The 13641-nt window shown below is 45.2% G+C and overlaps 1 protein-coding gene across 1 annotated transcript in view; it reads right to left on the bottom strand.

The window, feature by feature from the left end:
* The window catches only part of LOC120910454 (membrane-spanning 4-domains subfamily A member 4D-like), a 119109-nt gene that overhangs the window by 57534 nt on the left and 47934 nt on the right, over positions 1-13641 (bottom strand). Inside the window, exons 5-6 of the mRNA XM_040322210.1 lie at positions 10139-10261; positions 5277-5399 (exon numbers count right to left, since the gene is read on the bottom strand). Of these exons, the coding sequence (XP_040178144.1) occupies positions 5277-5399; positions 10139-10261 (246 nt within the window). The remainder of the gene's footprint in view (positions 1-5276; positions 5400-10138; positions 10262-13641) is intronic.

Here is a 13641-nt window from a genome sequence, read left to right as displayed (position 1 = left end):
TGACATTCCTCCAAGAACTGTACACTGACGTTCTCCTTTCTCCTTTTGTATTCATACATGACTGTCTGGAGGCCCACCCAACCACCACCTGAAGAAACAACGACAACCAAGTCATCCTTTTTGAAGACAAACGTGCCATGAATAAGACACTCCGAAACCCTTCTTCACCATGCTGAAAAAGTGCTGTCTCGCGGTCCGATCCAATGGTGACAATCAAAACACCATCTTTCCAAGATACAGGACTAAATATATAAGGATCCCACCATCGATGTTGGAATTCCACTCCTCCAATGCAGAGGGGCGATGAAACATTGCAGTATAGACACTCAGGGTTCGGATCGGAAGTCTCAAAGGCACCAGGACTGTCTCAAGTCTACCTTGATGAGTTACGGCGAGTTCAAGAAAGGAAGAGGCCGCAGTGGTGGTGGGGGAAGGGTCGGGGCTTCTGGGCCGTTGTGGGGGGGGGTACCGAATCATTGAAGGAGGACATAAGTTTAAGGATGAACTTCAGGGGGAACTGTGGTAGAGATTTTTCAAATCCATATTTATAAGATTTGTATGAAGGTGTATATGTAATTCTTGTACAAGGCTTTTTTTTTATTAATGAGAATGGGATATGTCGTTGATCGACTGTCCGGTTTTTCTAGTCAACAGAGTGACTCGATGTTACAGTTCACCTAACAAAAGGCTTTTAAACCTATAATAAAATAGGGAGGTTATCTCAAAGGGATGGGGATCTGATAAGAAGTGTCCCCTCAGTGAAGTACAGGAATTTCCTGTCATCTGCTGTTTGAAGACCACATTTAGGACTGTGTTAATTAGATAATAATACCAGGTGTGTGTGTATATTAAAAAAAAGGGTCCTTAACTGCCAATCACATTAGAGGGGTTTTTTCATTCTTAGAGCGGGAAAAATTACATCTGACTGGATCATGATCTGACTTGGGAACCATGGTGAAGTATCCTCTCTGCCCCTTTCTCCCAATCTCTCTCTCTCTCTCTCTCTCTCTCTCTTCCTCTATCTCTCTATCTCTCTCTCTCTCTCTCTATCTCTCCCCTTCTCCCTCTCTCTTTCCTTCTTCCTCTCTCCCTTCTCTCTCATCTCTCTCTCCCCCCCCCCCTATTTTAAGATAGGGCCTAAGATTAATCTCTGTAACTTTTCCTTTCCTGTAACTTGTCATTTCTTACTGATGTATCCATTTTAGCAGTCTTACTGTTTGTATAATTGTGTGCCTTGGATATCATCTTGGTTTTAAAGGTGTTATCGGTTATGTTATGTTTGTATATATTGGAGTAATACAAGTTTCTTCTCTGTATCAATAAATGTAATATTTTTCTCTTTTTCGCAGCGCTATTCTTTGCTTTAATTTTTATATAGACAAAAGGTGTTTATAGCTTATTTTAATTATTTACGTGCGATATTAATATTTCTCTGATTATTAATTATGTACGTGCGTTATTAATTATTCTATGACACTACACAATACACACAGATCACTACACAATACACACTGACACTACAGCATCAGTGCATTTTATTATAGAGGCACTGGTGGACTACAAGGTCCAGCATTTTATTTTAGGAGGCATTGGTGGACTACAAGGCCCTGCATTTTACTATAGGGGCATTGGTGGACTACAAGGCCCAGCATTTTACTATAGGGGGCATTGGTGGACTACAAGGCCCAGCATTTTACTATAGGAGGCATTGGTGCACTACAAGGCCCAGCATTTTACTATAGGAGGCATTGGTGGACTACAAGGCCCAGCATTTTAGTCCCACCAATGCCTCCTATAGTAAAATACTGGGCCTCGTAGTCCACCAATGCCTCCTATAGTAAAATGCTTAGCCTTGTAGTCCACCAATGCCTCCTATAGTAAAATGCTGGGCCTAGTAGTCCACCAATGCCTCCTACAGTAAAAGCCCCAGCATTTTACTATGGAGGCATAACATGTTACACACGGACTTTCTGGCTGCTCCATTCCTCTCCCCAGACCAATACCTACTCCCCGGGCCAGCAGCAAAAATTCACGAGGTAGACGAGTCTCTCACCTTTTTTTTCTTCCTACTGCCGACGCCTGTCACACTGCACGCCCGGGCCGCCCCGATGGGGACATGTTCATGGATCCATTCCGCCGGAGAGCCTGAGGAGGAGAAGGAGGCGGAGAAGACTGCGAGCATACAGTCGTACACAGCTCGCAGCGAAGGCCAGCCCCGCTCCCCGCGATTGCGGATAGGCCAGCCCCGCCCGCCGCACATGACCACTTTATTCACGGAACTTAAAATTATGATAATGTGACACGTACGGGCGCAGGATTGCGCCCCCCTAAATTTTGCGCCCGGGGCCTAGGCCCCCCTCGCACCCCACACACTACGCCACTGCGACTCACATTCTGCGAGCTGTGATGGCCGCACGGCGCCCCTGTTGCCCATGGCGCCCTGTGCAGCCGCACAGCTCGCACACCCCAAAGGCCGGCCCTGGCCGTTACAGCCGGAGGGAAATCTACCCGGCCTATTGATTGGGACAAACTAAGGACGTTTTGTCGACCTGACGAGGCCACTGCTTCCACCCGAGGTAGAATTTATCTCCCCTCCGAAGCTGAGGATTCTTCAGGTCTTGACTTTTGGTCAGGGGGCTCCCAGACAGATGGCGGTGATCTCCCCGACCATCTTTTCGAGCCCTGATTCCCGGAGCAGCAGGGCTTTGGGGAACTCCGGGCCCGGGGACCAGAAAAAAGAAGAAGCCCCCTGTCCAGGGGTGCACACTGTAACCCAAGCGTTTCCTACTTGAAGTTTCCTACCCGGGAGTTGTTACTGAACCCGAAGGATCGGTGAGTCTGTACTGTGTTCTTTTCTCTCCTCACCGCAGTTACAACCCATGTCATGGGCCGTCCCTGTTCGGGCGCCTGAAGCTTGGGCTGCCGGGTCTTCTATGTGTGTGATTGAGTGGATCAGAGGGTATGTTGCCTGCCCCACTCATCCAAAGGGGAAGTTACGGACTAGTATGCCCCCACTCTGTGGTTTTTTTTTTCTCTTCCCGGTTTCCCCTTTCCCCCTGGCTCTTCCAGAACCACATAAACTTTTGTGTAGAACTCTTGGGGGGAGGTTGGGTTCAGTCAGTTAGAGTGGGGACCTTGCCAACATTCTTTGCGCAGCTTTGGAACATTCGAACTTGGTGTTGAGTTATTCACTTTACGGTCAATGCAGAAGACAAGGGGGCACTCTTTACGCCTAGAGGAAAAGACATTTAATCTCCAAATACGGAAAAGTTTCTGTGACAGGAAGCGGGGGGCTTGTGAAATCCAGCATACCTTGGAGAGCACTGGAAGCTCCTTGTCCAGCTTCCCAGTCCCCTCCTAGATGTAAGCTACCCTGTGTCTATTAGGGGCACAGGGTGACCAAGAATTACAGTTGGGTCTGCCTAACCCAACTCACTGTACAACCACACCGGACTCAGCATTTCCTTTTGACACCGTTATCCTGGATTCTGTGTGTGTGGTTTGTGCTGAAGAAGTGAAGGGGCTCTTTTCACTTGGGATATTAATGTTTGCGAGCAATATCCTTCACCTTTAAGACTGCTAGACTCTTGTAAGAGTATTTCACAGGCCATTGCTAGATAGTTTATGGTGGGGGTTGTTATACCCTACACTGATGCTTCGACAAAGTGACTGGGTGGGCTAAATGACCTTGGATCGTGCTGTTACCGGACAAAGGAAGCATTTACGGCAGACAAATTAATCTTGAGTACGGGGGTCCGTGACAGTTTCTTCACAGTAAGAGCTGTGAAAATGTGGAATAGACTCCCTCCAGAAGTGGTTCTGGCCAGTGGTTCTGGCCAGCTCAGTAGATTGTGTTAAAGCGGGGGTTCACCCTATTTTTTTGGCGCTGTACTTACAGTTTAATCCTTTAGTTTAGTTTCAGACTCCTGCGGGGAGTAGGCGTTCCTATGAAGAGGGGAACATGATTGACGGCCGGCTATGGCGCGTCACGCGTTCCGAAAATAGCCGAAATAGGACTCGGATCTATACGGCGCCTGCGCAGTCAGCTCCTAGTCTGTGCGCAGGCGCCGTATAGCGCCGTGAAGAGCCGAGTCCTACTCCGGCTATTTTCGGAACGCGTGACGCGCCATAGCCGGCCGTCAATCATGTTCCCCTCTACATTGGAAAGCCTACTCCCCGCGGGAGTCTGAAACTGAACTAAAGGATTAAATTGTAAGTACAGCGCAAAAAAAAAAAAAAGGCATACTGTAGCTGACGCTAGTATGCTGGATGGCATGGTACATAGTTGTTTTTTAGGGTGAACCTCCGCTTTAAGAAAGGCCTGGATTATTTCCTAAATGTACATAATATAACTGGGTACTAACATTTATAGGTAAAGTTGATCCAGTGAATATCCGATTGCCACCGGGGGAACAGGAAGGATTTTTTCCCCTGCTGTAGCAAATCGGATTATGCTTTGTTGTGGTTTTTCGTCTTCCTCTGGATCAACTGTGGGTATAGGATTGTGTATATGGGATTGTATGATATTAGTTTTTTTTAATTTATTTTTATGGTTGAACTAGATGGGTTTGTGTCTTTTTTCAACCTGACTAACTATGTAATTTATACTAACCTGACAATAATTCAATGTTCGTACGTCCAAGGAATGAAGTTGATTACAATGCATTCTGATCATGGAGTATCATGCAGGGGAACATTAATCTACAGATGGCGGGATCAAAAACCATCATAAAATGGAAATACTAACAACTATGGAAATGTTCTCATGGAGAGATAGGTAAAGCATATAAATAACATTCCCTCTTTAGATTCCTAATGAAATTATAAATGTGGTTCAAAGAGGATTTCTATATCAGCATTTCCAAGTGCCAAAGAGAAGGAGAGGAGATCAAACAGGAAAGAGAAACAGCCTCACCTTTATATTGTTTTATACTAAAAACCATAAAACATTTTAATTTAGGTTCCCAGGCACGTCCCAGGTCTTTTAGAACCCTAGAAACACTCTCTATGGATAAACAGATACCTCTTGATCTTCATTCTCGCCAGTAAAGGGGAGATAAGGTAGCAGATTTCTTCAGATGCCCCTTGATCTTCATTCTGGCCAGTAAAGATCATAGACTATGGTACAGCTAATAGAAACACTTCTGCACATTACCTTTGCAGCTTTTGTTTGTAGGATAAGTCTGCATTACCTTCAGCCTGCTCATCCAGATATTTAATGTCAGATAACATCTTATCTAAGCTCAACCAAGGCCCATGTTCCATGCTTCTCTCACCTGAGGGACTATGGATGATGCATGACTCAGAGAACGGCATCCAAATACAGAGACAGCTATAGATGTACAAAACAGCAGCAGGTTTGTCAGCAGAAGGATGGAGTGAATAAAATATCCACCAACCTGTACAATACACAAACACAAGAACTTTGCTGAATCATGTGTGGTAGCCGTAAGATATAATTTCACTACAAATATAGGAAATAGAGAAATATCCGCAAGACTCATTCCCTGACTTGTTCATTCCCCGACTTGTTCCTTCCCTGACTTGTTCTTTCCCTGTCTTAGTTGTGGTAGGCGGTACACTTTGGTGGGGGTGGGTCAGCCACGCCCTGTGACCTTTGCCCTCTAGGAACCCGCCTTCTGACGTTTTACCTCTGGGGGAGGTCCCTGTTCCAATTCCTGAGTACTAGCCTTATTCTTCAATGGGAAACCCTAACCCCTAAGAGTTTTAGGATGGCTGCCCACCAAAATATTGTTCAAAATGTTTTCTAAGCATTTGTAAATTGTTCTTAGAACATAGGTGTTTTTCAAGGCTACTGCTTTGCTAGCATAATCTAGAGTGGGTGGGAGGCTGTGGCTAGAACACTAAAGTTGTTATAAATAGGGCATCGTTCGAGGGCCCGGGGGTAAGTAGGGGGCTCCATGAGAGGCTGCACATGTGTCACAGAGAGCATGGGACTGCCGGTGAGAGGAGGCGGGGCGGTACCCAGGGGCGCCGATGTAGGGGGCCCAACCATACCTACCTACATTTTGAGATGGGAATGAGGGACACCTACCAGCAAATGTATGTAGGCATAGGACACACCGCCTGTCACACCCCCTTAAAGATAATTATCCAAAAAAAAGGTTAATTAAATCCACAAGGGCTTTTTTTTTTTTACCACTATTATTCCTTTATATTGGCTTTTAAAATTTACAAATGCAGCCATTTAGAATTTGTATGAAAGGTTTAGCACTGGGAAACACTATTTGAAAGATAACAAGTGCATTTTATATACAACTATATAGAGCAGACCAAAATGAGGGACATTTCTTCAAATCAGGGACAGTCCCTTGAAATCATGGACAGTTGGGAGCTATGGGCCCGACCCGCTGGCAGCTTTAAGTTTATTTTTGCACTTTTATAACAGATTTTCCCAGCCAAAACTTTTGGCTCTGGCCCCTTGCAGTGAAGCCAGGCAATCCCAGCAGTACACTCAAAACCCTCCCTGAATATTCAACAAGAGGGGGCGGGGACGAGGATGGGGCAGGGCACACAGCTCTATCCTTGAGCTTGCAGCATCACAAGAAGCTTGCGTCCGCAGCCTGACCTCCTGTAAGTCACACTCCATTATTTTCTGTGGGGCAGAGGAGTCTCTGTACTGGAAAAGGAGGAGAGAGGCACTCTGCACTGGACAGGATGGAGAGAAGCGATCTGTACGGGGGGAGAGGGGGCAGAAATTTGGGAGGGAGAGCTCTGTACTGGGGGGTAAGGATGAGCCCCAGCGTGTTTGCATGGTACACATGCAGAGCCCGCCAGGAAGTATGCACGGCGCTGCGATAATCACAGCCAGGGAGACATTGTCCCGATGCTCGGCTGCAGAGATCGGGAAATGTCTCCCTGGCAGTGAATAGCGCAGCGCCGTGCAGACTTCCTGGCGGGCTCTGCACGTGTACCATGCGAACACGCTGGAGCTCATCCTTACTGGGGGGTGGTGTTCTGTAAGATATGCACGCCTGCACTCTGTACATAGCACAATCCTCAACCTTGCACTCTGACTGTAACACACTTCTGAACGCTGTCCTCTGTACATAGAGCAATCCTAAACTCTGCACTTTGTGCGTAGTGCAATCCGGAACTCTGAACTCTGTACGTAGCGCAATCCTGAACTCTGCACTCTGTACGTAGCGCAATACTGAACCCTGCACTCTGTATGTAGCGCAATACTGAACCCTGCACTCTGTATGTAGCGCAATACTGAACCCTGCACTCTGTATCTAGCGTAATCCTGAACTCTGAATGTAACGCATTCCTGAACGCTGTCCTCTGTAGGTAGTGCAATCCTGAACGCTGCACTCTGTACGTAGCGTAATCCTGAACCCTGCACTCTGAATGTAATGCATCCTAAATGCTGTCCTCTGAACATAGTGTAATCCTGAACTTTTCACTTTCTACGTAGCACTATCCTGAACTCTGCACTCTGTAGCTAGCGCAATCCTGAACTCTGCACTCTGTACGTAGTGCAATCTTGAACCATACACTCTGTAAGTAGTGTAATCCTGAACCCTGCACTCTGTATGTAGCACAGTCCTGAACTCTGTACATAGCACAATCCTGAATTCTGCACTCTGAATGTAATGCACCCCTGAACGCTGTACGGTGTACATAGCGCAATCCTGAACTCTGCACTCTGCATGTAGCGCAATCCTGAACTCTGCACTCTGTATGTAGCATGATTTTGAACCCTGCTGTCTGTACATAGCGTAATCCTGAACTCTGCATTCTGTCCGTAGCGCAATCCTGAACCCTGCACTCTGAATTTAATGCACTCCCGAATGCTGTCCTCTGTACGTAGCGCAATCCTGAGCTCTGCACTCTGTACGTAGCGCAGTCCTGATCTCTGCACTCTGTACATAGCGCAATCCTGAATTTTGCACTCTGTACATAGAGCAATCTTAAACTCTGTATGTAGCATAATCCTGAACTCTGCACTCTGAATGTAATGAACTTCTAAACGCTGTCCTCTGTACTTAGCGTAATCCAGAACCCTGCACTGTGTACGTAGCGTAAACTTGAACCCCGCACTTTGTACGTAGCATAATCCTGAACCCTGCACTCTGTATGTAGCGTAATCCTGAACCATGCACTCTGTACGTAGGATAATGCCTAACCATGTACTCTGTACGTAGCATAATCCAGAACCCTGCACTGTGTACTTACCGTAATATTGAACCCTGAACTCTGTATGTCGCATAATTCTGAACCCTGCACTCTGTACGTAGCGTAATGTTAAACTCTGCATTCTGTATGTAGCGCAATCCTAAATTCTGTATACAGCGTAATCCTGAACTCTGCACTCTGAATGTAATGCACTCCTGAACGCTGTGCTCTGTACATAGCGCACTCCTGAAATCTGCACTCTGGGCTTAGTGCACGCCTCAACTTTACACTCTGTACATAGTGCACCCCTGAATTCTGTACTGTGTACGTATCACGCGCCTCAACTCTGCACTCTGTTCGCAGTGCACTGCTCAAACACTGAACTTCATATATAATGCATTTCTCATCTCTGCACTCTGTACATAGTGCCCCCCTGAACTCTGCAGTTTGTGCATAATAAATTGCTAAACACTGTACTCTATGTAGCACACGACTAAACTCTGCATTCTGTATGTAGCACACTGGGGGGGGGGGGGGGGTTGATGGCAAGTGGTGCAATGGGGGCATGATAAAAAAAAATCTGCGTAAAAAAGCCCTGTAGCCGTAGACCTCATTTAAACTTGTAACTGCTCCCTCTTCTACTGCATGCACTTGAAGACAGAGCTGCATTATGTTTTGAAGCAGGGTCAGGGTTGGGACCAGTGGTGGGGTCAAGGGCAGGTCGGCCAGGGGTGGGGTTGATGGGGGCCCATGATTTTAAAAATCAGCCCTGGTGGCACCTGATCTGATGCCGGAAGTAGTGGCAGTAGTGGCGAAGCGGGTTGGGGGTCCCGAGCTGTAATCTTTCCTCTAAACATGCAGCTGGTGATAGAGCTGGCAGGAAGGTGAAAGGGGTCCCTGACTGTGAGAGCCCTGCTGATGGGTACATTATAGACATCTGAAAGTTGTAGAACGTTATACTGGTATAATTTTGAGGGCGGGGGGGTCTCCTGGGTCTCTCTCTCACTCCCCTCTCTTACCCCCCTCCTGTCTCTAACACCTCTACTGTCTCTCTCTTCTCTCCCCCCTCTCTGACACCTCTTCTGTATTCCCCTCTCCCTCACTCCTCTCTGTCTCTAACCTCTCACTCTCACCCTCTTCTGTCTCTCACACCCCCCTCTTCCTCTCATCCTCCCCTCTGTTTCTCAACCCTCTCCCTCTCTCTCATCCCCCTCCCCTCTCTCTCTCATCCCTCTGTCTCTCACCTCCCTCTTTGCCCCCCCCTTAGAGCCGAATTATGATCTCGCACACAGGCCTACTGCTTTCATAAAACACCCCTGGTTGCATCATAAATATGGCTGCCGCATAGCAGCTACCTTTAAACCTGGAAGTGCCCAGCGGCTTCTATGGAAAGAAGTCGGGAACTTCCATGCAGGCTATGCTGCGGTAGATATTTAAATGTTCCATTTATGCAGCTGAACTACAATATGTAGGTGGGGCTTTCTGTGGGTGTGGCTTGAGTTTGGACACAAGGGGCCCCATGATCTTCTATAGCCCGGGGGCACCATGAGTTGTTGGTCCACCCCTGGGTGCTAGGATTAGGTAGATTTAGTGCTGGCTCTACTGTAACCATTTCTGGGTTAGGCAAACTCAGCTTTAGCTCACGGTAATCAATGCAGCTGAATGATTAGTTTGGCCTGTTCAATGTCTCAGCTGCTGCCGGTATGATTGCTTCCAGTATGCTGGCAATCAGCCATGCCAGTAATGTATTGATTAGGCTTCACTTGGTCTACCAGGCCCTGATACCCAACGTGTCACTGGTACATGTGTGATATAAACAACCTCTATCAATGGCTTGATCCATTTGCCTTATAATTGAGGATAGCACAACAATAATGTGGCAAGGGTAAAAAAAAAACTGCTAAAAACTTCCACTTAAAGTTCTAAATTCCAGTTATACTTAGTCACGTTGGTCCTACAAAAGACAAATAGCATTAAAAACTGGAGGTCTAAAACTTACAATTCTTCTGTGGCACGATAAATGGTTAAAACACCAGACGATGTGAAAGTCCACAAGAGTCAGGATTATTCCAATCAATGTGAATATTGATGTAATGATGTTCAAAGCCAAGGAACCTTTCACCTGGGCAAAGTAAAACAGTTTTTCTTTTCAATATTTTTTTTATTGTTGTTTGCGTATAAAAAGATACAAAAAATGTTACATCATCGTGCATAGTATAAAAAATACACACCCATACATTTTTCCCCATTTACCCCCTATCTTATCCTACCCTCGTTCTTTATAATATTGTGAATAAATAAAAGACCTCCTAATTCTGAACTGTCTTACCTCGCCTCCCCACCCCCACCCCGCAAACCCTCGCCCATTCTCCCACCCTCCCATCACACCGTGAGCCAGTTTTTGAAGTTAATATTCTTTGTTATATGAGTCTTCCCCATAAGGGAATGCCCGATAGCGGGTTAAGATATTTATTGAGTTTGAATGACGACTGTCCTCTTTTTATATAGAACATCCTGTTTCGTCTAGCCAGGGTTTCCACATCCTCACAAACTTTCTATAATTGCCCTGTCTAGTAAGTGTCACTCTCTCACTCCAAATCATTGTGTTAATGGTTTCAACCCAAGACTTGACAGTGGGTGGCATCTGGGCCTGCCACCTCAACGCAATTAACTTCCTTGCCTAAAACAGCTTACAGATTTTATTTAATTGAATGTACAAATATAACATCTCACTTTTCGCTATTCATGTAAATAATACTTTTTTTTTTTTTTTAAATACCTCTGTATACCGCTTTAGATTAGCCATGCAGCTTTTTTCACAATGGGCACAATTTTAAGCCAATCATACCTTATGAAACACCTGACCTGTATACTGGACATTAATATTTGGAAAGTGTTTTAAAAGCACCTAATGTTGATGGCCACCGTGTTTGTTGGCACCAATGTTACCTAGGAGAATGGCCTGCCATCGGAGATGTGGATTTATGCGCACTTTACATCAATCCCCTGGTAGACAGTAGTAGATTGCTATCACTTGACCTGTAAGCTGGCACATATATATGTTTTAAATTATACTCCCCTTTGTTAACAATTTAACTAAATTTAAGTACATAATTTTCCTTTGGGGTCGTCTTTATTTAAATCTCTTGGGAAAAGGCTTTTCTTCAGGAACAAACCCAATTGGACTTATCTTTTATAGAGGGAATTTTGCCGTCTTTACATCTTCTTAGTCACCAGCTCTCTGCTCTGCCCCTTCAGTGCTCACTGGAGCACTGAGCTGGGGAGGAAAGGGAGCGACTGGCTCAGACTCCCAGCGGTGCAGCTACATAGTTACATAGTTACATAGTTAGTCAGGTTGAAAAAAGACACCATCCAGTTCAACCACAAAAAATAAAATAAATAAATAAACAAACAAAATAAAAAACACAATGCAATCCCATACACCCAACTCCATACCCACAGTTGATCCAGAGGAAGGCAAAAAACCCTAGCAGAGCATGATCCAATTTGCTGCAGCAGGGGAAAAAATTCCTTCCTGATCCCCCGAGAGGCAATCGGATTTACCCTGGATCAACTATACCTATAAATGTTAGTACTCAGTTATATTCTGTACATTTAGGAAAGAATCCAGGCCTTTCTTAAAGCAGTCTACTGAGCTGGCCAGAACCACGTCTGGAGGGAGTCTGTTCCACATTTTCACAGCTCTTACTGTGAAGAAACCTTTCCGTATTTGGAGATGAAATCTCTTTTCCTCTAGACGTAGAGAGTGCCCCCTTGTCCTCAGGGTTGACCGTAAAGTGAATAACTCAACACCAAGTTCACTATATGGACCCCTTATATATTTGTACATGTTGATCATATCCCCCCTTATTCTCCTCTTCTCAAGAGTGAATACATTTAGTTCTTCTAATCTTTCCTCATAGCTGAGCTGAAATGCTGAGCCATCTGCTGGTCCAGGCATCTGGGTGGGTCCTGACTGTAAAGTTGGGGTCTTCCTCCAACCTGGACTGGCTGAATGACGTAAGCCGACAGCGGACTTTAGCCCACTGTCAACTTAAAACTGGTCACAGGAGTACGAAATGAAAAAAAAATGCCCATACTGCTCCTTTAAATACTTCAGTTGAAATCCTTACAGTTATGTCAAATATTTTACATGCCACTCTGGGCAAGATCAGACTCCACATTCCACAGTCACATCTCAGGTGCTGGCTCATCTTGTCTCCGCCAGATCAGCCAAATGTACCAAAGCTTGAGAAATTGCTGTGCCTAGCATGAAACATGCCAAAATAGAATCTATTCCTGCAGGATCCTGAAGGAAAATTTGTATTTTGCATCTTGATGTGTAGAATTCTGGTCCTGGCACAATTGATTGCTTAGGGTTATATTGTACAGATAAATAATCTTTTGTATAAATGTCGGTGTGGTCTAAACCAGTCTTTTTCAACCAGGGTGCCTTCGGTTGCCTTTAGGGGAACCATGGCAAAATGCCTAAAAACTTTCCAAAAAATGTATACAAGCTAGTGAGTAGATGAAGCCTTTTAGTTACACAAAGCCATGGGTTTTCATTGTGCACCAGTACAACCTTCTAGCCATCAGGGTCATAACAACCAATAACACCATCAGTTGATAAGGAAGACATTGGGGGTTATTTACGAAAGGAAAATCCACTTTGCACTGCAAGTGCACTTGTAAGTGCAGTCGCTGTAGATCTGAGGGGAAGCTCTGAAATTAGGGGAAGCTCTGCTGATTTTATCATCCAATCATGTGCAAGCAAAAAATGCTGTTTTTTCTTTTCCTTGCATGTCCCCCTCATTTCTACAGCGACTGCACTTTCAAGTGCACTTGTAGTGCAAAGTGGATTTGCCTTTCGTAAATAACCCCCACTGGGTCCTTGTACACCTTATTATTTACCCCTCCCTTGACACTCTCTATCAGCACTGGGGTCACATTAGCTGAGTGAGGGAGAGAAACTGAGGAAAAAAACACTAGAATACTAGTCATTATTAGCTTGCACAGGTGTGTTTGCATCACCTTTATTGTTGGGTGTACTAAGCTTGTGGATGTTGCTGTATTATGTAAAACTATAAAATCTTTACATTTTAGAAAGGGGTGCCTCAAGGTTGCGCAGAATTTTAAAAGGTACTGTTACGGAAGGGCCCGTGGAACACAGAACCCCTTGGAGAGTTTGGGAAACCCTTGTTTCAGCTCTAAAAGACGGCAAGTCTGTCCTGAAAGGTCATGCCTCTGAGTTACCTAGGCTCTTTAAACGATTAGTTAATTAGCTCATGTTAATTAGGTTTCTGGTTACAGTTTGTATTGTCATTATGGTATAGATATTTGTGTGAGATCTCAAAATAAACAGTCCATGTTAAAGCTGTGTAACTGAGCTAGTCTCGTCTGGATCTTGGTTACAATATTTGGCTGTAAAAATTTGAGATCTGAAGGTCCATTTTTAAGGAAGCTGTGTACTGATGGAAGCACTAAAGTGGAGTGTGACAGGGA

This window comes from Rana temporaria, chromosome 8 (genome assembly GCF_905171775.1).
Source record: "Rana temporaria chromosome 8, aRanTem1.1, whole genome shotgun sequence".
Classification (NCBI taxonomy): domain Eukaryota; kingdom Metazoa; phylum Chordata; class Amphibia; order Anura; family Ranidae; genus Rana; species Rana temporaria.
The sequence above is the reverse complement of the archived record's forward strand: the minus strand, read 5'-3'. Positions and strand labels throughout refer to the sequence as shown.